This window comes from Gordionus sp. m RMFG-2023, chromosome 5, assembly GCF_954871325.1.
Source record: "Gordionus sp. m RMFG-2023 chromosome 5, tfGorSpeb1-WG-v2, whole genome shotgun sequence".
NCBI classification, from domain to species: Eukaryota; Metazoa; Nematomorpha; class Gordioida; order Chordodea; family Parachordodidae; genus Gordionus; species Gordionus sp. m RMFG-2023.
Genome location: NC_088779.1, coordinates 15185305 through 15213277, shown reverse-complemented (window position 1 = coordinate 15213277; position 27973 = coordinate 15185305). Strand labels below are relative to the sequence as shown.

The following is a 27973-nucleotide window of genomic DNA, read 5'->3' as shown; positions in this document are numbered from 1 at the left end:
AACAAAACCTTTATAAAATTTTAAACTAAAAACCGAAACGAACCGAACCGCTATACTTAACGGTTCGAAACCCTGTGTTTTATTACTAATTATTTAATTCAATCCCGTATCTACTTAATTTTAATAAATAAACAGTAATATATTCATTCTTTAACTCACCTATTTTCATCATTTTCTTAACTTTTTCAACGTTGCCTGATATCAAGTAAAAAAAGGATAATTTTTCAAAACTTTTTGCACGTTGATAACACATTTCAACTATTTTTTGATCACCTTGAACTAAGGCAAGCTCTCCCAATTTTTTCCAATAAAAATTACTATCTAGTGCACGTGCCGATTCTAATGCAATCTGTATTAAATATAAAATATCTTCTAAATTAAAAAATAAATACCTCTAAATTTCCACATTCTAAAGCTAAGCCAAATCTAGTTTTTTCATCTTTAACAAAATATAAAGCTACTTCAGGATACCCTTTTTGACGTAGATAAGATATTATGGATTGTCCTATTAATTTAGAATTTTGAACCATATATAAAACCTAAACAGAACATTAACATCTAAATTATGCATAGTAAGTAACCTCTTCATATTGACGGTTAATTAAAGCAAGTTTAAATTTAAATTCAGTTGGATCTATGGTCAAAACCAATGGCTTACAACCACGATCCAAACAATATATATTATTATTGATTACTTTGGTAATATATATTTGAGTATCCAAAGTTCTAATTATGCCATAATCTCTTTTTAAATATGTTATAAGTATTTTTCAAATAAAACTACCCATTAGGTAATACATATTTGATATGATTGCTAGTATTGTATATTAAAACGCCATTTTCGTTAAATGCGCCGCTTTTAATTCTTACGTTTTCATGTATAGAGCTTAAAATATCCAGTCTGCGAGAACATATGGTCAGCACTAATAAATAAAAATTTTATTTATCAAAATAAAATAGAGGAGTAGAGTAATGTTTATTAAAATATTTTGTAAAAATTAATATTCTATAATAAATTTAAAAAATCGTTTTAGATTTTTTTTAGTGAATAGAATATAAGATACTTTTCAAATAAAATATATCGTCTAAAAACGGAATTCGATACAAATAACTAGTTAATATATGGGCATCTAGATAATTCAATTGTATCTGCACTACAATTAGTATATACAATTTTAGTCAAATATATTTTTATATAACTATATAAGGTGTGTATAATGCGTAATTTAGGACTTTATTGCGAAAATTCAAATTTTGAACCAAGCTAAAAAAAATTCTTGAATTTGTTAAATTTTAATTATACTAAATATAGAATTAAATGATAAATAACAATGTTATTACATTATCATCATCATCACCTGATTCTAAATTAACACATCCAAAATTAATAATTTATTTTAGATTATTTCACAGGCTTATTAAATTAAATATTATATGTTAGCATCAAAGTGTTTTTTCTGGTATTATTTTTTAACATTAGATCATTTTTTTCGACCAAATTTTTTTTAATTCAAAATTTTGATTTTACCTGAAATGTATTCCATCATGTTTGAAATACTCACCCTATGAATATCAGACAATTTTGTCATGATCCTCTGAACTTAATATAATATATCCTTATATTTTTAATAACCCAAAGGTCAACAGCAAAATCGACCACAATTTAAAAGATAGGTTTACAACACATGTTGGAATACATTTCAGGTAAAATCAGATTTTTATATTTAAATAATGATTGAAGTTGAAAAAATAACACTGCCAGAAATGACGCTAACATATACATAGATATAAAATAGTTAATATCTTTTAAAATTAATTTATCTTTAGTGTTTATTTGAAATTATAATCTAAGAGCTATATTTTTAAGTTTTTATCAGGGTTATATATTTTAATTGTTGAACACAATTAAAGTAATATAAATTCATATATCTTATAAATAATTAAATTTTATATGATATAGAAAATTTTTACATATTAAAAATTAATAAGAAATTTTTTTTTTAATTCCCTATATTATATTGTTTATATGAATAAAATAAAACTATTAATATTAAAATGGCTAATATCTTATATAAAGAAATATAAGGCATTTATTTATATTAAATTATTAAATGAAATTTAAAAAAAAATTATTCATAAAGTTTTGAACGAATGTGAAAGCATTCCTTTATTTGAAGGTGGTCTTTAAGGGTGTTCGATTTTTGACACTGAACGTTACGCGTTAGATTTTTTTAAAAATGTTTAAAGCACTATTATTTATTAATGTTTTTGATAATCCATATGCCTAACCTTATTCCCTCTAAAAGCATAGATACTTTTTAAAAAGTGTATCTAGATTCAGTTACACATTTTTGTATATAGATACTTTTAACTCTGGAAATAACCGTTAAAAAAATAACTGAGCTATATTTTGTTATAAAATTTTTGTTAAATTAATATAAATATGACTTAACGTTTTATAGCTTTATGCAATGCTATTTAACTTTATACAACATACTATTCTTATATACTAGAAACAAAAAATTTTAAAATAAGAATAAAATTTGGCATGATAATTGCAATTTTAATTTATATAGCGTAAAATTGTATAAATTCGAGCCCTACACCTTCTATTTTTCAGATATGCCCAGATTCGAGAAAAAATTTGTCCCACCAATCAAATTCTAACATTTTTTTAAAAGATCCGTATCCAAATATTAGAAATAAGTCTAGGTCAGATCCGATTCAAAATTATTTTTATTGAACTGTTTAAAAAGTGTTATTAAAAAATAAATGCAAAATTATAAGTGCTTAAGAAGAACAAACACTGAAAACATTAGGAATAATTAAATGAGATCCTAGTCCAAATAAATTTTTAAATCAAGGTTGAAATCTGACCAAATCCGAGTATCTGTTCAAGTCTTATTATCAGTCCGTGTGGACTATAATATCAAAAATCATATATATTCTTTTTACTATGTTTGCTAAATAATGCCAATAAAGAGTAATCATTTGACCATACAATATATTTCACTTTTGTTATTCTTGCGGATGCTAAATACCTATATATATTCAAATAAAAATAAAAAAGTTCCTAAAATTATTAAGTTAAGTAATTGAAAACAAAATTTAAGCGATAAAATGAATAAATAATTAAAAGAACAAAATAACCGTTTTTGCTGGACATCATACAAAGTAATAGAATCAGGTTCTTTTAATAATATACAGCCAGTACTGGCATAAAAAATATCATCACAACTAGATGGCACTTGAATCTTCTTCACAACTTCATTTTTTAAATTTTTTATCAATATCTAAATGCAAAATACAAAAAGGATCATGAAAATGACTTTACCAGAATATTACATAAATAAAATTTTAATAATATGTAACTCAAAATAATTTTTTGCAGATGTGTTAAGTAAATATATTTTTATTAAAAATAGCAGATCTTTTGTGGGATAAAAAAATATAATAATAATATAATATACAAAAACAGTGTCTAATATTGAATGAAAATAAGTTATAATCACGATATAGCAAGAATAATAGATAGTACAGTGTGTGATTTATCAAGCACAGCAAAACGATTTCTAGCGACCCAGACAGCAGATATTCCAGTAGATCTTTTGCCTTCACATAAGCTTGAATTTTCATCAGAAAGAAACGAAGGTCCTAATATGTAAACATCGTAAATACTATTCTCAGCCGCTCTACGCCCTATCAAAAATGCGTTCTCAGTTTGGTTATAACTCATTGAATATATCTATAGGGGAAAAAAATAATACAATTAAATGTAAATAAAAAGATTTAAAAAACTTTGGAAAGAGAGTGAGTTGACGTTGATGAAGATGTCAAAGGTGAGACAGAAGAAGAAGGGGCACTTCTTATTTGAAAAAGTGGTATATCCTTGGACGTCATAAAATCAAGGGCTCTTACAAATTTATTGTCTTTAACATAAAACAATGTTGTATTGGACAGTGTTACGTAAGCTGGTCTTTCTCTCTCCAACTTAAATATCATCATTCCACCATCATGTCCTTATCATTTTTTTTGTATATTTAAAATTTTATAAAACATAATCATAATATTAATATAAATTTTAAAATTTGTTAATAAAAAAATTAGTTTTTTTTCCAATTTATAGATTTTTTTGCAATATAAAAATGTATAATTTATACATGATATATAAGTTGTTTTTGTAATAGTAAGATAAATATGGAAGAGAGTTGATCAAAATTTACTAGAATAATATTTAATTTTTTGGGGGAATCAGAACTGTAAACCATATTAACCATTATATTCCTGAACCGGCAAAAATTTTGTAACCCGAATCTAAAACTTTAAAAAGGTATGTGAACCAGTTTGAACCTTGATATTTAAATTGTTTTAAGGATTATCAATCAACTTTGATTAGTCATTATAAGTAGATATCTGCAAATCACGGCCTTTATTTTTAAAAAATAATTCCGGTTCTAGCTGGGTAAGGCCTAATATTTTGAAAAAAATTCGGGCGGGTCTGGGAAATTAGGCCCAATGCATATCACTAATTATAAGTCACGGTTTAGACATTTATGAATTTAGCTAATGAATAGTGCCAACTTACCAAGTTGCATATAAAAGTACTTTCCACCTAGTGTTGTTAATTGGTTGGTTGCGTAAAATAGAAATCTGCAAAGTTAGGCCCGGCCCGTACCCGGCCCGAATGGGCTTCGGGCCCAATTCTATTTTAAATAATCGGGTTCGGGCCGGGCCTAATATTTTTAAAAAAAATTCGGGCCGGGTCGGACCTTGGAAAATTTTTTAAATATATCTAAATTTATCAATTTTATATTGAATTTTTTAAGTAAAATAAAAATTTTTGAATTTATTTATTGAAACTAAACGCCATATAACATATGTCTTTTATTTTCAGTAATTATAAAAATTAATTTCTATATTTAAATAATTTCGGGCTAGGCCGGTAAATTTTTTTAAAAAAAATTTCGGGTTCGGGCTAGGCCGTAAAAACTTTTTTAAAAAAATTTCGGGCCGGGCTTGAAAAATTAGGCCCGATGCAAATCACTCTGTAAAACCCAGACCCGGGGTTTGGGTCTAAAAAATACACCAAACCAGCTCTGTACACGAAACCCAAGCACAGACCCGGGGTTTATACCCTGGTTGTTGTGTTGTGACGATTTAATAAACATGTTGATAATTAAAATATATTTTTATTGTAATAGTAATAATCACTCATAGAGGGCGGGTCTAGGTCTTGGGTGGTCAGGAATATTTTTATCAACACAAAATATCGATATGGGTAACAAATAAAATCTAATTTAAATATCTTTAGATTGAAAGTATTCATTTTTTGTCTTGATGAGTATGACTTGGTCTGGGGGTGGATGGAGGGGGGGTGTAAAAAATATTTTTTTGATATGGGTATCAAGTAAAAGGTAATTAAAATATTTTTTTATTGTAATAATAATCACTCATAGAGGGCGGGTCTAGGTCTTGGGTGGTCAGGAATATTTTTATCTACACAAAATATCGATATAGGTATCAAATACTATTTTAAATATCTTTATTTGTGTTGATGAGTATGACTTGGTGTTGGGGTGGGTGAAGGGGGGGGGGGGGTTGATGTAAAAAATAATTTTATTTTATATTGGTATCAAATAAAATTATATTGGTATCAAATAAAAGGTAATTAAAATATTTTTTTATTGTAAAAATAATAATCACTCATAGAAGGCGGGAATAGGTTTTGGAGGGTCAGGAATATTTTTATCAACATAAAATATCGATATGGGTATCAAATAAAATCTAATTTAAATATCTTTTGAAAGTATTCATTTTTGTCTTGATGGGTATGACTTGGTCTGGGAGGTGGATGAAGTGGGGGGGGGGGGGGGGTGTAAAAAATAATTTTTTTTGATATGGGTATCAAATAAAAGGTAATTAAAATATTTTTTTTATTGTAATAATAATCACTCATAAAAGGCGCGTCTAGGTCTTGGGGGGTCAGGAATTTAAGAAATAAAAATATTTAAATATTATATCAAGCTTAATAGATCTATTTTATATCCAAATATCAAATGAAAATAATGAATATAACTGGAGATATATACATTTGAAATTGGGGTCAATTAAACCCCACCCGAGTACTAACGTCATTTTTTTCACCGAAGTATTGAAGGGTTAAATTGATGCCTACCTTTTTTTAAAGATTTAATTTATATCGAATCCTTATTTTTTTAGAATATATTTATATTAAAAAATAATCTAAGCATTAAACTAGTTGAAATTAATTTTTAGGGAAAATTTTAATAAAAATGTTTTTAGAATATTAAATACGATTTAAAATTTGATTTATATCCAATCTCCAAGATATCGTACGAGAAAAAATTTTAACAATTTAAATTAAGAAAATTTATGTTATCTCCACATCTAAATAAATTAATGAAATACTGAAAAATTATATTTGCATTATATATTTAGATTCGTCCATTATTTTCATTGAATTCATTAAAATAAAAACTAATTTCTAACTCTTACTGTTTTAAAAATAGGCGAGCCAATTTTTAAAAATCGCACTCCTGAAAAATTGAAAAACAAGTAGATATAAGAATGCAATTCATGACTGAAGAAACAGTAAGATTATAAGATTGCTATAAAAAAATAAAACATTTTAATTTAATTTATATACAGGTAATTATTAGAAAAGGGGAAATGTAGTAAGTAAAAGATTACCTGCGGCAAATAAATCGAGTAATGGATGAGAAGATAGGGTCCAGAAGCGTTCGGAATCTTTTCGGAAGGATTGGAGAACGGTTCGTTTGGTCATGTCCCAAACTCGAAGACTTTTGTCCTCACTGTCGGAGAGTATTAAATCTTTACGAGGATGAAAGGTCACACAAGACACGTTGTTGTAATGTCCACGACAAGTATCCACTTCCCAAGCTTTGCTATCGTTCATCCTCCACAATTTCACCTGCCTGTCATCCGCACCAGACACCAACAGGGGTAAGGTTGGGTGGAATGAGACCCAGTTAACGCCTCGGTCATGACCCTTTGTAAAAATAGCATGTTTGTATTTTATTTTAGTATCTATTCTTACTTCTAGAACATGTTTAACGACAACTTCCCCCGTACTAAATAATTCGGTTGAATTAGGTCCACGCAATTGATTCATAAGACCCTCGGGACCTGGCATGGCATTTTTTTTTCTCAACCCTTTTAATTAATATTTAGGCATGATTATTTAATTAAATTTATCAACCTGATATATCCCAAACGCGAACTGTCTGATCTAGTGAGGCTGAGGCAATTAAATCTTCTGTTGGGTGAAATTGTGCACACATTACATAGTGATTATGTCCGGTAAGAATACTTGAATAAATATAAAATATACATTGTTTAGTTAATTATTATATTGTGTTCTTGACCTATATGAAATAAATGTATGGCCTGATCTGGAGGAATATTTATATTTTGGATCAGGCTTTAAAAACCGAAGATGGGTTCTAATAGATATATCAGAAATTCATACTTAAATATATCGACAATATTAACTTTAAGTTGTAACAGTTAAATTTTTATTTGTCATGAATCAAATATAGCATTTTGAGTGTTTAATTTAATAATAAAATTTAATGTTGATATGTCACTAAAAAATTTATTTTCCAAACCTGATACAATTACGTGATTGCCAATTCCATATTCTAATAGTTTGATCATCAGAAGCACTCAAAATCCATGGATATTCTTGATGAAAAAATGTGGTTCGAATGTAATCTAAGTGACCAAGTAAAGTGAAGAGGCATTTTTTAAGTTTATAATTCCATATCTAGAAAGAATATGATTATTTATAATAGAAATTTAAGATTTAAATTTTTACTGATCTTAGATATTTATTATCAATTTGAAATACTCTATGAGGGTTCCACGTCTTTATAGAGAAACCATTATAGAGAATGTATTTTATAGAGAAACATTTATAAAGAAAACAATTATAGAGAATGTCTTTATAGAGATTTGTTTTATAAAGAATGTAGTTTATAGAGATTGTTTTATAGAGAATGTTTTATATAGAGAATAATTTTTATAGAGAATTAATTTATAGAGAATGATTTTATAGAGAATGCCGTTTATAGAGAATGGTTTTATAGAATGTCGATTATAGAGAATGATTTTAAAGAGAATTATTTTATAGAGAAGGTCCTTAATAGAGAATGACTTCAAAGAGAATGATTTTATAGAGAATGTTGTTTATAGAGAATGATTTTAAAGAGAATTACTTTTATAGAGAATTATTTTGTAGAGAATCACATTGTAGAGAATTATTTTGTAGAGAATTACATTGTAGAGAATTATTTTCTAGATCTTGATTTTATAGAGAAATATTATATATGGGACAATTATAGAGTTCAAAAAATTTATGCGGGATTTGAAAAATATATCAAAATTAACATTTTAATAATAAAATTCAGTTTATTTGTTGTATTTTTTTGATGACTTTATTTGTTTCAACAATGGTTTTTTTGTAAAATCTTTTTAGTTCATATCAAGGTTTAGTTTGATTATTAACTCAGCTAAACCAAACCGGAAACGATTTATTAAATATGTATTAACCGTTATTAAAGAGAATTAAAACTGAACCAACCATTTTAAAATTTTTATATATTGCATTTATATGTAAGCTACCTAAATTAGCCTATAGAAGGGTTCTTAACTTTACCCTTATGGATATTATATGACGGACGAGAATCTTGATTCTAATTTTAATTAAGAAAAGGTTTTAACCAGTTGTTTGGGTAAAAAATATGTCACATTCCCGTTCGTTCTGCGTTTTAAGAACACGTTTCTAAATATAATTTTCTTTCTATTATACAAATTTTATTCATAAATCTTTTTAATATAGATAACTAAGAATTCATTAATCTCTAATAATACACATTTAGATGTATGCGATGGCTTTAATATATTGAGTGTCGAAAAGTGCCGATCTCTATTTGGGGTTCCACAACCAATATTTTTGATTTAATAGAAGCACAATAATTTTGTCCTACCTAAAAAACCAAAACCGTAAATTGAAGGTTTCTATATAAGATATTATAGCGAATGCATTATCGCGAATGTATTATAGCGAACGCATTACCGCGAATGCATTATAGCGAGTATAATACAGCGAAAATATTATAGCGAATGCATTATCGCGAATGCATTATCGCGAATGCATTATCGCAAATGTATTATCGCGAATTCATTGTCGCGAAGGCATTATCTTAAATGAATTACATCAGTTGCGATATCGGGAATGGAGTTTGATGAAAACTACAATTTTATATTTATCGGCCTTTAGACAGACTTAGTTGAACCTGGAAATTAAGTTAAAGTCGGGCTTGGGTCTATTTTTTTTAAAAATAGGGTTAAGGCCTTTATTTTTTTGACTCAAAAAATATAAAAAAGATTCTAAGCAATAAAATAGATTTCTCTAAAGATTAGGGTAAGGAATTAAATTTTTATATTAATTGATTGTTTAAATATGCGTTTAGTTATATTTTTCAATTAAATTTGGGACAGGACAGGCTCAGGCCTAAATTTTAAAATTATGGCTAGGCTCCTAAAAATAAAGATTTTGGATGGAGCTTTGGCCGAAATAAATAATATTTGCAAGGCACTAAGAAAAAAAGTTTTATTTAAAACATTGAGCCAAACAGATAATTAGACCTCGGATTTATATTAATCTTTGACAAAGCATGCTTTAATTAGTGAGGGATTTAGTATGGACTTGATAAGCATTTTTTGATAATAAATTTGTATAAAGTTCTCTTATTGTTTAATCAAAAAGAAAAGGTCACAGTTTATCACAACAAGACATGAAACAATATTCAGCATCATAGGTAGATTGTCGAATTGAATTGCTATCCATCTCAGTACTTAATTCGTGTAATCTCTGATGATGAAATTGCCATTATTGTGAATCTGGAATTGGGTAAAAAATAGATTATTGATTTCCTTAATTGATTCTTGCTAAGTTCTTACTTCCTGACGAGTTTTTTTTATAATTATGTGATCAAAGACAAAATTGTATAAAAATGGATATAGAAATATAATAAATATAAGTAGAGCTAAAATTGAATGAATTGAACCATATATTAAAAAATAACTAAGCTATTTTTAACACAAATTATAGTATATTTCCATTTCAGTTCAGTTGCTATATTTTATTAATCTGATGAATGTCATAAATTTTATTAGAGTGGCGATAATAGTGATTGGACGTTACTATCATCGCTGAAGATGAGAAAATTTAATGGAATAAAAAATTTATTGTGAGTTGTACTTCAAGGAGTAGATACAAACCCTAAAAAATCGAAAGGTAGAAAATATCTCTTTTTTACATTTTCTATGCCTTTATATTTTTTTAAATGTATATTCTTCAAGACTAAAAGAGGTTTAGAAAAGAAAGATTTAAAATAAAAGTTTTAAAAGCAAGCATTGACGGATATTAAAATTAATTAAACAAGCTGTAGCGAACTTATCATTTATGATTCCACTTTTTACAGTAGAAAGCAAGGCTCTATAAAAAATATATAAGAAAAGTAAGATAACTGTCTCAGAGGAAGCTTAGATAATGAAAATCCTTATGTTATGCTGGAAATAAAAATATTGTTTTAATCATGAAATTTTTTTTATTAAGAAACACCCACCCCTCCTCCCAACAGAAAAGTTTGAATAAATAATTAGCCATAATGATACGAAAAAATTTAAATATTAATGATAATTATATTTGCTTATAACCAGATCCATAGACCGACTACCAATAATAAAAAGACGCTTAACCATTCAAACAATGTTAAACAGGACCTTTTACCACAGGGGAAGGGGTTATAACTCATGATTGGCATTGAAATTAAAATGGGTAGTTTGTATTAGGAATTCCGTTGTTCTAATTTTGATGTGGTATAGGAAATGAGGAGAGTGGGGGAAGAAGGGGGTAGTATTATAATATATGATGAAAAATCTTTTGATAATTAGGTATTTGAAATAACTTCTAAGTGTAAAAGAGTTAGTAAAATATTGTGCAATCTGCCGCAAATATTAAGCTTCGATATTTTCTAAAGAAAGACATTATAATGCGATGGAAATCAGTGTATATCATGATACAAAGCTTCTTATAATCATATGATGAAATACAAGTTTGTCTATGAACCAACCATATTTAAACAAATTGGTATCAATAAATATAATCCCTATATGTAAATAAAAAATTTCTTATAAATATTAAAAGTCTGATCTTCGGAATGTTTAACAAGTGCAAAAAACCTATAAAAAACATTTTAAACTTTTTAATTCATCTTTCTCTACACTGCTCAGGAGTTTAGGCTTGTAATAAGAAATTTCCATTTTACTAAAATCAATTTAAAGAAATAAGTGTATTATTTTAAATTTTGTCAATGTATAAATTTTAGGTAAGGGTTTGAACTATCATTTTGTATTTTGTAAATTCAGATACAATTATTTTCGGACCTATGACGATTTTGACAGAAATTGATCCAACCACCCCCTGGTCTTCCCTGCCTACCCTGTGAATATTAGACAGTACTCTAGTGATCTTTTAACTAAACTAAATTTTGGTAAGGCGATAGTTTGATGGGTATTGTTTTATTTTTTGTTATTATTTGCATTTAAAATCATTAATTGAGTGCGTTTTATTAAATTTAAAAATCTAATTTTGCCAGAAATGCACCTGAATAAGTGTAGAATACCCACACTTAATGTTGCGCAATCGGTTAATTTTAGGCAATTCCAAAACGGTTAGCCAAGTTTTTAGGTTAAAAAATCGGCTAAGCATAATTAGGCTTAGCATAAAAATAGGCGAAAACTAATTATTCAAAAATTAGGCATCGGCTAAGGAGCTCGCTTAATCGCCCGTCATATATCGTTACATAATAAATATATAAAATAATTAATAAAGGCTAGGCTTAGTTTTGCGTAACGTTGACGGGCGATTAGCCTAGCTCCCAGTCCCTACATTTTGTCTAATTAGTTTTAGGCGATTTTTCGGTTAAGCCAAATTATGTTTAGCTGATTTTTAGGCTACTAACACTACTTATAAATTTCAGATTGATGTAAATTAAAATTTCTTCAGAGGTTCAATATAAGATCTTCTGAAATTTATAGGGTGGGTATTCTACACATATTATAATGCATTTTCGGCAAAATCAGATTTAAAATTTAATAAAACGCGCTCAATTTATGATTTAAAATGAAAAAATACAACAAAATAAAATTATTGAATACAAAAAAATTTTGGCGCAATCGTATAAAATTCCCAGGGTAGATTCTTTTCAGAAATGGTAAAATCAGATTTATTAGGGAAATCATAAAAACGCATAAATCAGAGACCTACAGGCCCGACCTTAAACCCGGGCCGTTTTTAATTTTTTTAAATATACCCGGGCCGAGCCTAAAATTTAATTTTTTAAATACACGGGCCGGGTCAAAAAAAGCTTTTTTTTTAAAAAACTCTTTAAAACCAAATATTTTAAATCACCATTATTATCTAGGCAAATTAAAAAAATATAATATATTTTTTAAAAATCGGGACTGGGCCAAGCAGATTAAAATAATGCACAAAGCAACTAAATATTGACAAAATTTTCTAAAACAATTGGCGTTTGGCTGGCTTTGTTGCTAATAGTTTTTTTTTAAAAAAGCTACTCTACTAGTTAAAGCAAAGGACTAATAGAAACTGATAAAGAAGGAAACATTTTTATTCATAAGCAATACAAATCAGGAACGTGAATAATTTTTTTTAAGATTATTTTTTCCCTTTTTTTATTCAAGAGTTCCGAGAATTTATATGAAGGCATCTGGCTTGTTTTTTTGAGAAAATTTATTTCTAAAATAATACTTAATTCATTTTCTATAAAATCATTCTCTATAAAATTCTTCAATATAAAATTATTCTCTATAGAATCCTTCTCTTTAAAAATAATTCTCTCTAAAACAATTCTCTGTAAAATATTCTCTATAAAATAATTCTCTGTAAAACAATTCTCTGTAAAATATTCTCTATAAAATCATTCTCTATAAAATCATTCTCTATAAACGACATTCTACATAAAATCATTCTCTATAAATGAGATTCTCTATAATAGTTTTCTCTTTAAAAGTTTCTCTATAAAATAAATACTCTATAAAATCATTCTCTATAAACGAGATTCTCTACAAAATCATTCTCTATAAATGAGATTCTCTATAAACGACATTCTCTTTAAAGGTTTCTCTATAAAATAAATTCTCTATAAAATCATTCTCTATAAACGATATTCTTTATAAACGACATTCTCTACAATTGTTTTCTCTATAAAAGTTTCTCTATATTTGCATTCTCTATAAAAGATTCTCTGTAAAGACGGGATACCCTCTATGAGATACTAAAAAAATCTAGTGGAATTCATTCCCATGCGATTTTTTGATCTAAATTAAATCATATTTTTATGATTAAAAATTTCATAATTCAATTTTCTTAAAAATTAGATATAAGAAATAAATTTTAAACGTGTTAAGGTGTAGCTATGACCATATATCCTGGTTCATAATCGGGTTTTTAAGCTAAAAAATTTTTTAAATAGAAAAAAAAGAGTTGTACCTATTTATCTAGTGTTGTTAAACGGCTCTCGGGGCACGATTTAGTCGATTTTCAAATAAAATTTTAGCCAAAATAATATTAAGCAAACCTCTATATTTCGTGAAATCTTTCCATCTATAAGCAAAATCTTCAGGTTTGCATAATATTTTTGGATAAAATATTGGGACGTTAAAAAACTGAGGCGCTTAACAACAACTCTCATTACATATAAGATTGGTAATAGACAAAGATAAAGCCATATTTTTTAGATTATGAACCTAGCTTAAATAAAAATTTTGGCATAGATTTTTTAAAATAACTATGAGCCTGGAAAAGCGTAATCTCAAGAAAGGGGTAAACTTTGGTTCCAATGAATAAAGGTCATTTTATCAAGTTTGGATTATCAGCCAGAGGAAGGCTCAAGAGGGAGGGAATATCGGGGTCCTCGGAATTTAATATTTTGGAATAACAGCAGTGTCTAGGTAATCAATCTACTTCTTGGAAGGTGAAAAAGGAAACCGATATGCTAGGCTATCAATATGAGACTTAAAAGTCGATAGGGGGTGGGGGTTATGATGGTAGCCTAATTAAATGCCGAAAACAATCAATTATTTAGGGATGTACCGATATTTCGCCCATTTTTAAATATCGGTTATCGGCCAATACTAAAAAAATTCCGATCCGATCCGATAAAAAATGGCGTTTTTGAAAAAACCCATTTATTTTTATAAAAAATGGCTTTTTTATATAAAACCCATTTATTTTTATAAAAAAATCGAAATCCATTTTTATGTTTATTTTTATAAAAAAATTGATATCCATTTTTATGTTTATTTTTTTAATAATAATTAATTAAACATTTTGCCATATTGTTATTTTTTTTTCTCATTCTGTTTATAAGTGTGCGATAATTTTTAAAATAATCTTTTCTTTTATTTAATATTATTTGGAATATGTTTATAAATAAATTTTTTTTATACATTTCATTAAAATAATCTATTGTTTTATTTCGCATATTACATAAATTTCCGGTATTAAAATTAGTAAAATAATGGCTTCTTATTCGCTTATAGGATTATTTTAAATTGGATTCGCCATGTTCTAATTTTGCTAAATGTAAAGTTACTCTTGTACCGATAAAATTTCCAGAGGTGGTAAATGTCAAAAGTCTTACAACACCACAAACTTGAGGAAGCATCTCGAGAATAATCATAAAGATGCACTTGAACTTCTATTAACTAAAGAAAAAAGAAAAAAAATGGAAAAAGATCAAATTAAAATAAAATCTAAATTTAACCAAAAAACTTTGCCAGGTCTGTTAAATAAGCAGACAATATGGGACATTGATGACCCAAGATCCAAAGCGATATCGATGCATATAAACCATATGATAGCCGTAGATAATCAGCCGTTTTCTATTGTAGAGGATATTGGCTTTAATCGACTATTGAATCATCTATGTGGAAACTACAAAATTCCATCTAGAAAATATTTTTCGGAAAAATTAACCAACGAAATATATCAAGATATATTTAATAAAATTAAATGTCAATTAGATAGGGAAAAAATTCCCTTTAGTTTTACAAGTGATATATGGTCTAGATGTTCTGGGTCGGATTCACATATTAGCTTGACTTGTCATCTGATTAATGAAAATTTTGAACCAATTGCAAGATTACTTCATGTTGCAACTTTCAATGATTCACACACTGGACAAAATATTGCCGATATTATGAACAAAATGTTGACCAGTTGGAATACCAGTAAATGTAAAATTCATGCTATTGTACGTGATAATGCGCCAAATATAAAATCTGCTTGCAATTTAGGTAATTAAATTATATATATATTTACAAACCTTATTTAGGGAATTATTCATCTGTTTCATGTTTTGCCCACTCCCTACAATTAGTAGTAAAAGAAGGAGTTTTTACACAGAGAGCTATTATTGATATGTTATCTCGAGCAAGAAAGGTTATTGGTCATTTTAATCATTCATCTATTGCTAACAATAGACTCAAAATTATCCAAAAGCAATTAAATTTACCTACCCACAAACTTATTCAAGATGTTGACACAAGGTGGGATTCGACCTTTTATATGCTAGAAAGACTCCTGGAGCAAAAAAAGCCTTACTTATTTATTGTAATGATTTTACCCTCGATATGTTAACTCCAAATGAGTGGTGTTTAGCAAAAAAGGTAAATCTGGCTCTATTACCAATTCAACGCATCACTAAAGAAATTAGTGGAGAAAAAGCATCTATTAGCATAGTAATTCCATTTGTAGAATTACTTAAAAAGGAGCTTACTAGTCATGGTGAGTATGATAAAGGTGTCCAAACTATGAAGGATGCTATGAATAAAGATCTTACCAAACGTTTTTCCTCTATTTATAATGATAAAATATACTTTATAGCAACAATTTTGGATCCACGATTTAAAACCATCTTTTTTTCAATTCAATCTATATCTAACTTTTATAGACAAAAACTACTTCTAGTATGCTTTGACAGTAATCCTGGTGAGATAATTAATTCATCCAGCCTAGGTAAAGAATTAAATCATTTTAATAAATATTTCATTTAAATTTTATAATTTAAACAATTTAGAAAAGGATAATCAAAATATGGAGATAAAAGAAATTCCATCAACATCAGCAATGGATTCAACTGGCATATTTAATTTGTGGGGATCTTATGCTGATGTGGTTAAAGATAACGAGAAATCTAATAACATTACCGGTGTAAATTGTCCTTATTCCCTTGAGATTGAAAACTATATCAATGAACCAGTTTTCAAAGCACTAAATGATAATACCCCTGCGGATCCATTGAAATATTGGGCTGTGATTGCCAAAAATATCCAACCCTATCTAAACTTACTCGTCAATATCTAGCAACACCTGCCACAAGTATCTCATCTGAATCTGTTTTTAGTGAAGCTGGTGATATTGACAGTCCCCATCGCCGCAGACTGACCTCAGATAAATTAGAAATTTTGGTATTTCTAAAAATAAATCTTAGATATATTAATTTTAAATATTAATATCATAATATATGTGTTTATTACTTATTTTATTTTGTAAATAGATTAATGTTATTACTTTTTATATATATGTGATTTATCAATAAAAATATTTTATATACTTATTGAATTGAATATAAGCTTAAGCTATAATAACTGACCATTATAATATATTTAAATGACATATGTTATGGCATAGTTAAATTATAGATGTTATACTAATAAAAAGTTATTAAAAATTAAAACCATTGGTATCTTTATAGAATACAAAATTAGATATGATATAGGATCGGTTATCAGCCAAAATCAATTTAATATTGGGAATATCGGATCGGATCGGCCTTCAAAAAGTGGTATCGGTACACCCCTAATTATAAATATTAGGTCTGCGCCTGTCCTGACCCAAATTTAATTTAAAAATATAACTAAACCCCTATTTAACAATCAATTAATATAAAAATTTATCTTTACCCTAATTCTAGAGAAATCTATTTTCTTATAATCTTTTTTATATATTTTGAGTCGAAAAAATCAAAAGCCTTAGCCCTATTTTCAAAAAACAATGTTTTTTAGACCCAAGCCCATCTTTAACTTATTTCAAGGTTAATCTAAGTCTGTCTAAAGATTGATAAATATAAAATTATAATTTTCATTAAACTCATTTCCCGATATTGAAACTGATGTAATTCATTTAAGATAAATGTATTAGCGATAATGCATTCGATAATATATTCGCACTAATACATTCGCGATAATGCATTCGCGATCATACATTTGCACTAATGCACTCGCGTTAATGCATTCGCTATAATGCATTCGCTATAATGCACTTGCGTTAATGCATTCGCTATAATGCACTCGTGTTAATGCACTCGCTATTATGCATTCGCGTTAATGCACTCGCGTTAATGCATTCTCTATAATGCATTCGCTATAATAAATGGCCGTGACTGCATATAACACCTGTGATATTTAGTGAAAAAACTAAACATAACACCTGTGATATTTAGTGAAAAAACTAAACATAACACCTGCTATATTTTTTTAGTGAATAAATTAAATATCACACCTGCTATATTTTAATTTTTTAATACACTTCGTATATTTAAAATATTAAAGGATGTTTTTAATTCTTCCAATTTTTATTAAATATAATTTTTATTTACTTGAGCTATTAAGGTAATATTTTATATTAATAATCTAAATATTACTGTAGATCCCTATAAGTATTTTTATTGAAGTCTTAAGGAGTAATAATGAAGAGGAATATAAGATGAACTTAGCCATATTTTCAAATATCAATATCATTAAAAATTTTTTTAGCTGAATTCTAAAAATATAACGATGACATAAATTTAGGAATCTTGTAAGAATTAGGAAATAACAAATATAACATAAAGATACACCTTTTTTAAAGGTTACAATGACATTCAAGAAGACCTACTTAATAACCAAAGCTCAATATACACAACACAATCCCTTATAGCAAACAATTCAAATTTACAAACTGCTCATTAAAAAATATGAATATGGGTTTATAAATATTTTATATATGAATATAAATACTTTGATATGTATATGGGTTTATCAAAGCTATATGAATAAATACTTTTTTGATTATGCCCATTAATTGTAACCATATTTAATATGAAAAATATAAATAAAGACTTCTAAAAATATACTCACAAGTTTTATATGGTACAATTTTTTAATGTATTTTGACATAAAATTTATTTTTAGTTTTATAATCTGCAAATTAAAAAATAATTTGAACCCAATTTTTTTTTAAAACACCCTAATATTTAATCAAAAAATATTAATTTATAAAATTTTAATTGCATTGTCCTAATCTCAGACTCATATTTTTTTTAATAAATAAGAATTAAAAACATTTTTTTAATTATAATAATAGCTAGGCTTGGCATAAAAATAAATAAAAATTTTGGAGCTTTGGCTAAAATAATATAAATTTGCAAGGCCCTAGAAAAGTCTTATTTAAAACATTAAGCCAAACAGATAATTAGTCCTCGGAAATCATTTATATTTATTCTTTGACAAAATATGCTTTAATTGAGGGATTTAGTATTGACTTGATAAGCATTTTTTGATAATAAATTTTTATAAAATTCTCTTATTGCAAACAAAAAGAAATGCCACAATTTTGAGAAAAAAGTATACTATATTAAATTATGTCGATGTATAATTTATAGGTAAGGATTTGAACTATCATTTAGTATTTTGTAATTGTGGCAGAAATTGATCCAACCAGCTCTGGTCTTCCCTGCCTACCCTGTGAATAATAGACAGTATTTGAAATCTTTTGACTAAACTTAATTTTGGTAGAAAATATTTATTCAGATCGGTGAAAAATAATTTAATATTTTTTTAAAATTGTATTGTATTATTATAATTATAAATTATTTTTATGGTGAATGCTAAATATAGTAAAATAAATTTTAGAAAAACTGGTTTCAGTTTTGTAAATTTTATAAATCTTTATTTTGGTGCACCACAAACCCTGAACCTGATTCAAAGATATTTCACTGAACCCAACCTGAAACTTTTTTTAGAAAGAGGGTTCACAGTGGAGGTTTGCATTGGGTGGGGTTTTGGCCTGCCCACCCATTTAAATGGTCAGACAGGTGGGCGAACAAAAATATTTTTAAGAATGGGCAGGTGGGTTATTTTAAACTATGGGCTGATGGGTGGGTGGGTTAAAAAATTTAAACCATGGGCAGGTGTGTTAAAAAATTTAGATCATTTAAGTAAATATTAATAAAAAATTCTATGACCTTTTTTTGGATATCTAAAACTTCTATGAACTTTTTTTTGGATATCTAAAATTAAAATGTCCTTTTTTGGTATCATAAAAACTTTTACTTTTTGTATATTTAAAACTTTGGTGAAAATGAGAAGAGATTTGCCAAACCTATCAATATAAGCAATAAAAATATTGGCAATTCCAGCAACTAGTGCTTTTTCTGAACAAGAATTTAGCATTGCTGGAGTTCTTATAACAAATTACATTTTTTATAGCAAACTTAGGTTAAAAAATTTTTATAAATAATGAGTGGGCAGGTAAAAAAATTTTAGATTAATGAGCAGGAGGGCAGTTAAGGAATTTTAGACTAAAGAACGGGAAGGTGGGTAAGAAATTTTAGACCAATGGGTGGGCGGGAATATTTTTTAAAAAAATTATAGGTGGGCGGGTTTTTAAATATTGGGTAGGGAGGCTTATGGTACAAAAACGCACCCAATGCAGACCACTAGTTAACAGCCCTGCCCATATATAACTAATATATTATTATATTTCAAATTTGAATAAAAATTTCATTAGTGATTATAAAAAAGATATAATTGGTTGCAATATTTTATTTATTTAACTTCAAGAAAAAATTTTTAGATTTAATTTTTATAGCAATTAAAACAGCTAAGGTACATATAAAGTGTAATAGCAATGCACTATTTTTTGATAAAATAGCTCATCAGTTTGGAAATTAGTTGTGGCCATAGCAAACTAATTTTTTTGAAAGTAGTTGTAGCTATATAACGCTACTTTTTTAAGTAATGTTACTAAGATATAATAATACTAATACTTAGCATCAATTAATATTGGTACTGATTGACTAATGCAATGTTAATGGTATTTATTTATGTATCAATATTGGCTAATTCAAATATAATCAAAAAATTAATAAAAATCTTAAAATAATTTAATTTCAAGTAATTGTTAAATAAAATATTATGATTAAAAAAATAAATAATTTTTTTTGTATATTTATTAAAACTAAATAAGCTTACTTTGATTTTATAATCATCCCCACCTGATACAAATAAAGGCTGTTGAAGATGAAAACATATACCTCTAACAGGGCCTATACGAATATGTGTAAATATATACAAATTAAGTAAATACCTTCATGTTCATCATATTTATCTAATTGTGTACACATTCGATAATCCCATAATTGAATTTGGCCACTATGTAAACTAGTTAATATCCATGGTCTTTTAGGATGAAATGATAATCCTAATTTTCTTTGATTAACTGGGGGTTATTAATAATAAGAGAAACCTTTTACTCGAGCAGATTTGGTTTCTAGCTTAATCAGCATCGTATCACACGTTTTATATATTAGAATATTAACTAGGAATATAGGAAAATATATATTAATATGTTTAATTAATATTTAGTTAACATATTGTATCAAATTAGGAAAATAAATAATATATTTAGAAAATGTTGTTCTATTAATAAAATTAATCATATTCTACATACCCGAATTAAATTAAATCAATTTTTTTCAATTTAGGTGTCTTACGAATATAAGCAGTGGCGTAGCCACTAGTGTTGTTGAATGGTTGGTTTTTTACGACCCACAACCCGAGCCGAAGTCGTAGAAATCTGCTCAACCCTGAGCCAGGGGTGAAAAATTGACCACGACCCAACCCGACCCAATGGGCCTGTTGAGCTGACCCATTTGGTCGGCTACTGGGTCGGCTTGCTGGGTCGGCTTGCTGGGTTGGCTTGCTGGGTCGGCTTGTTGGGTTTGCTCGCTGGGTCGGCTTGCTGGGTCGGCTTGCTGGGTTGGCTTGCTGGGTCGGCTTGTTGGGTCGGCTTGCTGGGTCGGCTTGCTGGGTTGGCTTGCTGGGTCGGCTTGTGGTCGGCTTGCTGGGTCGGCTTGCTGGGTTGGCTTGATGGGTCGGCTTGATGGGTCGGCTTGACTGGGTCGGCTTGATGGGTCGGCTTGATGGGTCGGCTTGATGAGTCGGCTTGATGGGTCGGCTTGATGGGTCGGCTTGATGGGTCGGCTTGATGGGTCGGCTTGATGGGTCGGCTTGATGGGTCGGCTTGATGGGTCGGCTTGATGGGTCGGCTTGATGGGTCGGCTTGATGGGTCGGCTTGTTGGGTTGGCTTGATGGGTCGGCTTGCGTTAAAATTTGTCATAATCGTCATCTTTAAATTTTTCCAAATTTTTTTGAAGCAAATAGGTAAAAATAAATATTGTAAACATGTTAAATTAAATTTTCAGTGAATATGTACCTTAGAAAAGTGACAATTGTCATAATCGTCATCTTTAAGTTTTTTCGAATTTTTTTGAAGCAAATAGGTAAAAAATAAATATTGTAAACTTGTTAAATTAAATCTTAGAAAAGTGACAATTGTCATAATCGTCATCTTTAAATTTTTCGAATTTTTTTGAAGCAAATAGGTAAAAATAAATATTGTAAATATGTTAAATTAAATTTTCAGTGATTATGTACCTTAGAAAAGTGACAATTGTCATAATCTTCATTTTTAAGTTTTTTCGAATTTTTTTGAAGCAAATAGGTAAAATATATGTTATGAACATGTTAAATTAAATTTTCAGTGAATATGTACCTTAGAAAAGTGACAATTGTCATAATAAATAGTCATTTTTTTTTCGAATTTTTTTAAATTACATAGATAAAAAAATATATTGTAAGGATGTTAAAATATTTCAAATAATTTCTTATAGCAGGGCATAGGCTGGCATGAGATAACTTGCCTGTTGCTGACCTTTAATTTAAACATCTATCAGAAAAATCTAGAGATTTAGACAATATTTTTCTTAAAATATTGGATGTGATAAAAATCGGATCAAATCGAGCCGTTTAACAACCCTATAGCTAATATTTTTAGAATCTTAAACTGACGATTACTAGAACAATAGTTATTGCTCTTATATATATAAGTAATATGATTTGAATCCCATATTATACCAAATATATCGACTCAGGCGCGTACGCGGGAATTCGGTCTTGGGGGGGGGGGGGGATAATAAAATTTTTGAAGAAATATTATTGTTTTTTAAAAATATCAAGCATAAATTTATCAGGACTAATAACTATTTCTAATACACAATTTTAAATTAATGTGAATTATAAAAAAATTATATGTAAAAAATCACTTAAATGACCCAAAATAGAAATTAGAATTTTTTGAGCCTTTACACAAAAAGTTTCTTAGGAATAATTGCATTTTGTATGTTATATATTTACAATGTAAAATCCAATCTTCGTTGAGATTGAGCTAATTTTTCAATTATCTCATTCTTGCTTGTTGTCAAATGCCTATGAATATTCAAAAGATCAAACCTTTAAATCTACTTTCAGATGTTGTACTTCTTGGTATGTTTTTCGGAGACCTGATTTTTTTAAATATACCCGACCAGGGCCCGAAAATTTTTAAAAAAACACCCAAGCCGGGCTGTATTTTTTAGAACAGCCTATATTTGAAATCGTTATTATTCGCTATAAAAATCAAAAATAAATAAAATTTATTTTAAAAAAATCTTGGCTGGGCCTGAAAATTTTATTAAAAGCCGGGCAGGCCTGAAAATTTTATTTTAAAAAAAGCCGGACCGGGCCTAAAAATTTTTACAAAAAAGCCGAGTCGGGCCTAAAAAATTTCTTAAAAAGGCCGGGCAGGGTCTGAAAATTTTATTTTAAAAAAAGCCGGACCGGGCCTAAAAAATTTTAAAAAAAAGCCAAGTCGGGCCTAAAAAATTTTTTAAAAAGGCCGGACCGGGCCTGAAAATTTTATTTTAAAAAAAGCCGGACCGGGCCTAAAAATTTTTAAAAAAAAGCCAAGTCGGGCCTAAAAATTTCTTAAAAAGGCCGGGCCGGGCCTGAAAATTTTTTAAATAAAACCCTGCCGGGCCTTAAAAAATCTTTAAAAAAAATTCGGGTCGTGACCGGCAAATGGTACTTCTACAGGCCTCTGTTATTCTTCTTAAAAAAGAGAATGTTCTCTCATTAGTTTATTAATGGGAAGAGTTTATAAACCCTTTTAATACATTGGGAATTTAATCTAAAATATGTTTGAAATAATGCAGAGCATCCATAGCATTTTTTAGTACTATATCAACCATAGTTAATCTTATAAACATAGTTATTCAGCTAGTAAGGCATCATAAGATACTTTAACATCTTCATAATAAAAATCTAACAAATATTTTTTTTTCTATCACCATCTAAAAAAGGTTGGGAAGGCTTTTGTGGAAGTAATATTTGCAGATTAGTAAGTGTTGCATGATGAATTAAAAATTCATTTATTTGGGTTATAAATGTATCTGTATTTAAGATATACTCTTCTACTGATCCTCCCCCCCCCCCGCTGCGTACGCCATTGAAATCAAGACTTAAAATATTGTATTCAACATGGTAAAAATTATTAACTTTAATTTTAAAACAAAAACACTTTTCAATATGATATATTTTAATAAATACTCTAACTTATTGTACCAACATGGTAAAAATCATTAATTTTAATTTCAAAAACCAAAACACTTTTCAATATGATATATTTATAATAAATACTTTAACTTATTGTACCAACATGGTAAAAATTAATAATTTTAATTTCAAAAACCAAATCACTTTTCAATATGACCTATTGTAACTATTTATCTCAAAACACACATTTCTTTTTTTCCTTTCTTTTAAATAAAAATGGTCAACAATAAAATAATCATTTTATTCAATTTATATTTTTTTATGACTTATTTTTAATAAATAACAAAATTACATTTCAAATCTTCCCTTTTTATCCATACCATAAACCGTCATTTTATTATCGGTGATATAGAAAATTATTTTTAATCCCACATGGGGGTATTATTAATTTAAAGGTTTGGTTTAACAAAACGAAACCCTTCAAAATTATTTCAAAAAATATAATATTTTTATTACTTTTAAAATATAATATTTTTTCCTTACTCTTATAAATTAAAAAAAATTTTTTTACTTTTTATTATGGATTCCTCTCCATCTGACATTCTATCTTTTTTTATATGATTCCCCATTTGAAAATTCAAGTCATTCTCAATTTGGTGAAGATTTTCAGGTAAAATTATATTTAAGTTAGAGACCTTTATGGGTCTAGATTTTAGGACCAAGCCCGGCCCAGGCCAATCGTAAAAAAAAATTTTAAGCCCAGACCCGGCCCGGCCCGTTTTTAATATTTAAAAAAATTACCAAGCCCGCTATAATATTTAAAAAATTTCCCAAGCCCATAAAATTATTTTGTGTATACTTAACTTATGCTGAAATATTTTATTTAGTAATAATATATCATCTCAACAATATTTATAAATAATATGTAAATTTAAAGTGAATGGAATATTTACATTGTAATTGTATGGATAGATTTATTTGATTAATTGTTTAAAGGAATATTTAAAATTCAATTAAAGTTGCATCTAAATTACATTTATTACAATAAATATAAAACTCTAAAAGAAAATCTTTTTGCAATAATTTGATTATGATATCTATGTACCTTGATTTGATTTGCAAGATATATCATGTTTCATACTTATGATTTTTTATGGTGTATGTATATATTCATAACCTTTATAGTTTATGAAATTATGTCCTTTTTGAGTTTTCTAATTTAAATTTTATTTTCAAATATTATAAAAAGTTTACTTGAATATCTATTCTATTTGTCTACGTCTAACAATTGTTTTTAAATTTTCTGCTACTGTTGGGATTTTGCTTTGAATATGACGCTAACTTGGGAAAATAAATGTCATATCGAAAATGTTGGTCATCTTTGGGAACATTTTTGGGAATATTCCCTGATTTTCGCTGTTTCTTTTTTCGCTGTTTCGTGCCCAGGCCGTTGTGTTAATTTAAGTAAAATTATACCAATTTCCGATTTAAAAAAATATATACTCTCTCAAGGTGTATAGGAAATTTGATAAATAACACTAATAAAATCAGAATGATTTGTTATATTTGTCCTATTAAATATCCTTAAAATAAGCTAAATTTGAATTTAAAAATTTTGGCCCAAGCCCTATTGCAAAAATTTCCAACGAACCCAAGCCCGGCCCAGGCCCTCTAGAAAATTTATAATGCCGTGGGCCGGCCCGACCCATGAAGGTTTCTAATTGCAGCTAGCTAAAGTGACCATTAAATCCTGACCCATATATAAATCATACAAATGATATTTTTTTTAAAAAGATATTAGATCAAAGTTTGGTTCCGCTGAAATCTTCCAATGATCCTTGTGTCAAAAAAATTATTTTGGATACACCGAGAAATGGGAATAGAAAATGTACTTTTTGTAACAAAACCTATCGCATAAGTACATCATCAAGTAAATTTTTTTTAATATATAAAATACGTAAAATTAGCATAAAAATTTTTAACGAATGATTTAATTAAATATATTTTTTTACCTTATTGTACCTTTGTTTTTACTTAATAAAATATTAGTGTTGTAAAAGGGCTAAGCCGAACTCAGAGTAGAAAATTTACTCAGATACAAGCTGGCTCAATAAGCCATATGAGTTGGCTCAGGAGTTGCTCTAGCCGACTTTTCAGCAAAAATTTACTTTTGATTAATAATTTTTAAAATTATAATTATGTAGAAATAGTGTACCATCGCCATTTGGAGTGAAAAAATTTATTCAGATTTAAGTTAAATTATAATTATGTAGAAATAGTGTGCAATCGCTATTTTGAGTGAAAAAATTTATTCAGAACATGAGTATACTAGCTAAATTAGGTTGCTCAAATATTCTTTATAACTACAAGTTAATATATTAAACATCCCGGCCCGAGACCTATTTTATAAAAATCATTTAGTTCGGGCTTAATAATTTAAAAAATATAAACCGCGCCGGCAGGGGGCGGACTCGTTACGATACGGCCTCGTGGGCATTCATTTATAACGGCCTCATTTGTTCCCTTAAATGGTTTCTTCAAATTATATGATTTTTATAACTAACTATTTACATTTTTAAAAAAATAATAGTATGACATCATACTTATATATTTTGTTTTAAATTTATCATCTAAAATCATATTCATTGCACATATATATCTTGTATTAAATATACAACGATATATATAGCACTATAAAATAAAATATACATGTTAAATATAAAATACCTACTCAATAATCAATTATATCAGAGTTGTTAATAGATACTTTTTAAATGGATCTAGATACGGATACATCGTCTGAAAATTTATCTAGATATAGATACAATTTTTATTATACTCTTATACATAGTGTTTGCAATGGTCCGGTCCCTTTTTTCTAAAATAAGATCGGAATAATGGACCGTTAAGTCAAATGAGACCGGACCGTGTGACTATCTGTTCGGTCCGGTCGGTCCCATATAATTTTTTTTTATTAAGCTACAAAAGTTTTTCCTGGCAATTTTGCTAGTATGAATATAACATGACTCATTTTACTTAAGTAATTGTTTAGAATTTTTTTTTTCGAAAGGTATTATAAGTGAACACTTTAATATTAGGATTTATGTATTCAATCATTTCCATAAATTTAATTTAATCATAGTATTGTAAACTTTTATTTTCTTTAATCGGTCTTCAATCGGACCGGAACACAGAACCGTGTTGTGGAACCGGACCGTCCCATTAGACACAAGAGCATGATGGGACCGACTTGGACCGGACCGTCGGCCCGACGTCCGACCGGACTTTTGCAAACACTACTAATATAGTTTGTATAATCTTAAATTAGATTCTATTGTAAAAATTAATGAAATGAACTAAAAATATTGACTCGTTATCATATTTATCAAAATATAACTAAAATAATGATTTTTAGATTTTAATATTGTTGTTAAACAGCTCGCTCAAGCCGTTTAACAACACTAGATTTTAATTTAATATATGGAAATATTAGTGATGTTAAAAGTTACTTTTGAAACATAACTAGTTACTAGTTACATTGGCAAAAACATAACTAGTTACAGTTACTAGTTACATTTTTACAAAAGTAACTAGTTATTAGTTAGTTATTTTCAAAAGTAAATAGTTACTTACTTTATACATCATTCATATGCGCATTATTTATTTATTGAATGCATTTATTTAATAATAAAAAATTAGGATAAACAAAGTATAATCAGTTATTTAAAATAATATACAATTTAATTATATAAAAAAATATCGCAAAATAGAATATTTACATCGAATATAAAAATATATATTTGCATTGCAAAAAAAAACATTTATTTTTCATAAAAATTAGAATCTAGTAAATGTTTATTTGCTTTTAACAACAATTAATTTCAAAGTTATTATCTAGGAGACGTGCTCGTTTATCTCCAAAAATGAGCTTACCTAGACTGAACAAGCGCTCTACGGGAGCACTTGATGTTAGAACAACATTATATTTAATAAAGAGTAATTTTAACTTTGGAAAATCGTTATATAAAGAAAAAGTGTTGTTATTAGATTTGATAAAGTTTTCTATAAGTTCATTATCCAGAATATTTTGGCGCATTAGGTCAAAATATCCAACTACATCAAGTGATGTTGGTTTTGAGCATGATT

At 27.8% G+C, this 27973-nt stretch overlaps 2 protein-coding genes across 2 annotated transcripts in view; one reads left to right on the top strand and one right to left on the bottom strand.

Moving 5' to 3' along the window:
- LOC135930044 (coatomer subunit alpha-like) overlaps positions 1-20775 on the bottom strand; it is a 36185-nt gene extending 15410 nt beyond the window's left edge. Inside the window, exons 1-15 of the mRNA XM_065466823.1 lie at positions 20702-20775; positions 20543-20656; positions 20428-20501; positions 7650-7807; positions 7241-7350; positions 7079-7194; positions 6712-7030; positions 3799-4019; positions 3539-3745; positions 3151-3293; positions 2956-3041; positions 785-923; positions 582-744; positions 393-539; positions 160-349 (exon numbers count right to left, since the gene is read on the bottom strand). Of these exons, the coding sequence (XP_065322895.1) occupies positions 160-349; positions 393-539; positions 582-744; positions 785-923; positions 2956-3041; positions 3151-3293; positions 3539-3745; positions 3799-4019; positions 6712-7030; positions 7079-7194; positions 7241-7350; positions 7650-7807; positions 20428-20501; positions 20543-20656; positions 20702-20741 (2227 nt within the window). The 5' untranslated portion in view covers positions 20742-20775. The remainder of the gene's footprint in view (positions 1-159; positions 350-392; positions 540-581; positions 745-784; positions 924-2955; positions 3042-3150; positions 3294-3538; positions 3746-3798; positions 4020-6711; positions 7031-7078; positions 7195-7240; positions 7351-7649; positions 7808-20427; positions 20502-20542; positions 20657-20701) is intronic.
- On the top strand, positions 14660-16751 carry LOC135929615 (uncharacterized). Its single transcript, XM_065466280.1, has 2 exons — positions 14660-16150; positions 16212-16751. The coding sequence occupies exons 1-2, from the start codon at positions 15766-15768 to the stop codon at positions 16496-16498; spliced, it is 672 nt and encodes a 223-aa protein (XP_065322352.1). The 5' UTR covers positions 14660-15765; the 3' UTR covers positions 16499-16751.
- Positions 20776-27973: the final 7198 nt, after the last annotated feature.

Coding starts and splice junctions, on each gene's coding strand:
- LOC135929615 (XM_065466280.1), top strand. CDS start 15,766: ATGTTAACTCCAAATGAGTGGTGTTTAGCAAAAAAGGTAAATCTGGCT. Junction 16,151..16,211: donor AATTAATTCATCCAGCCTAG/GTAAAGAATTAA, acceptor TAAACAATTTAG/AAAAGGATAATCAAAATATG.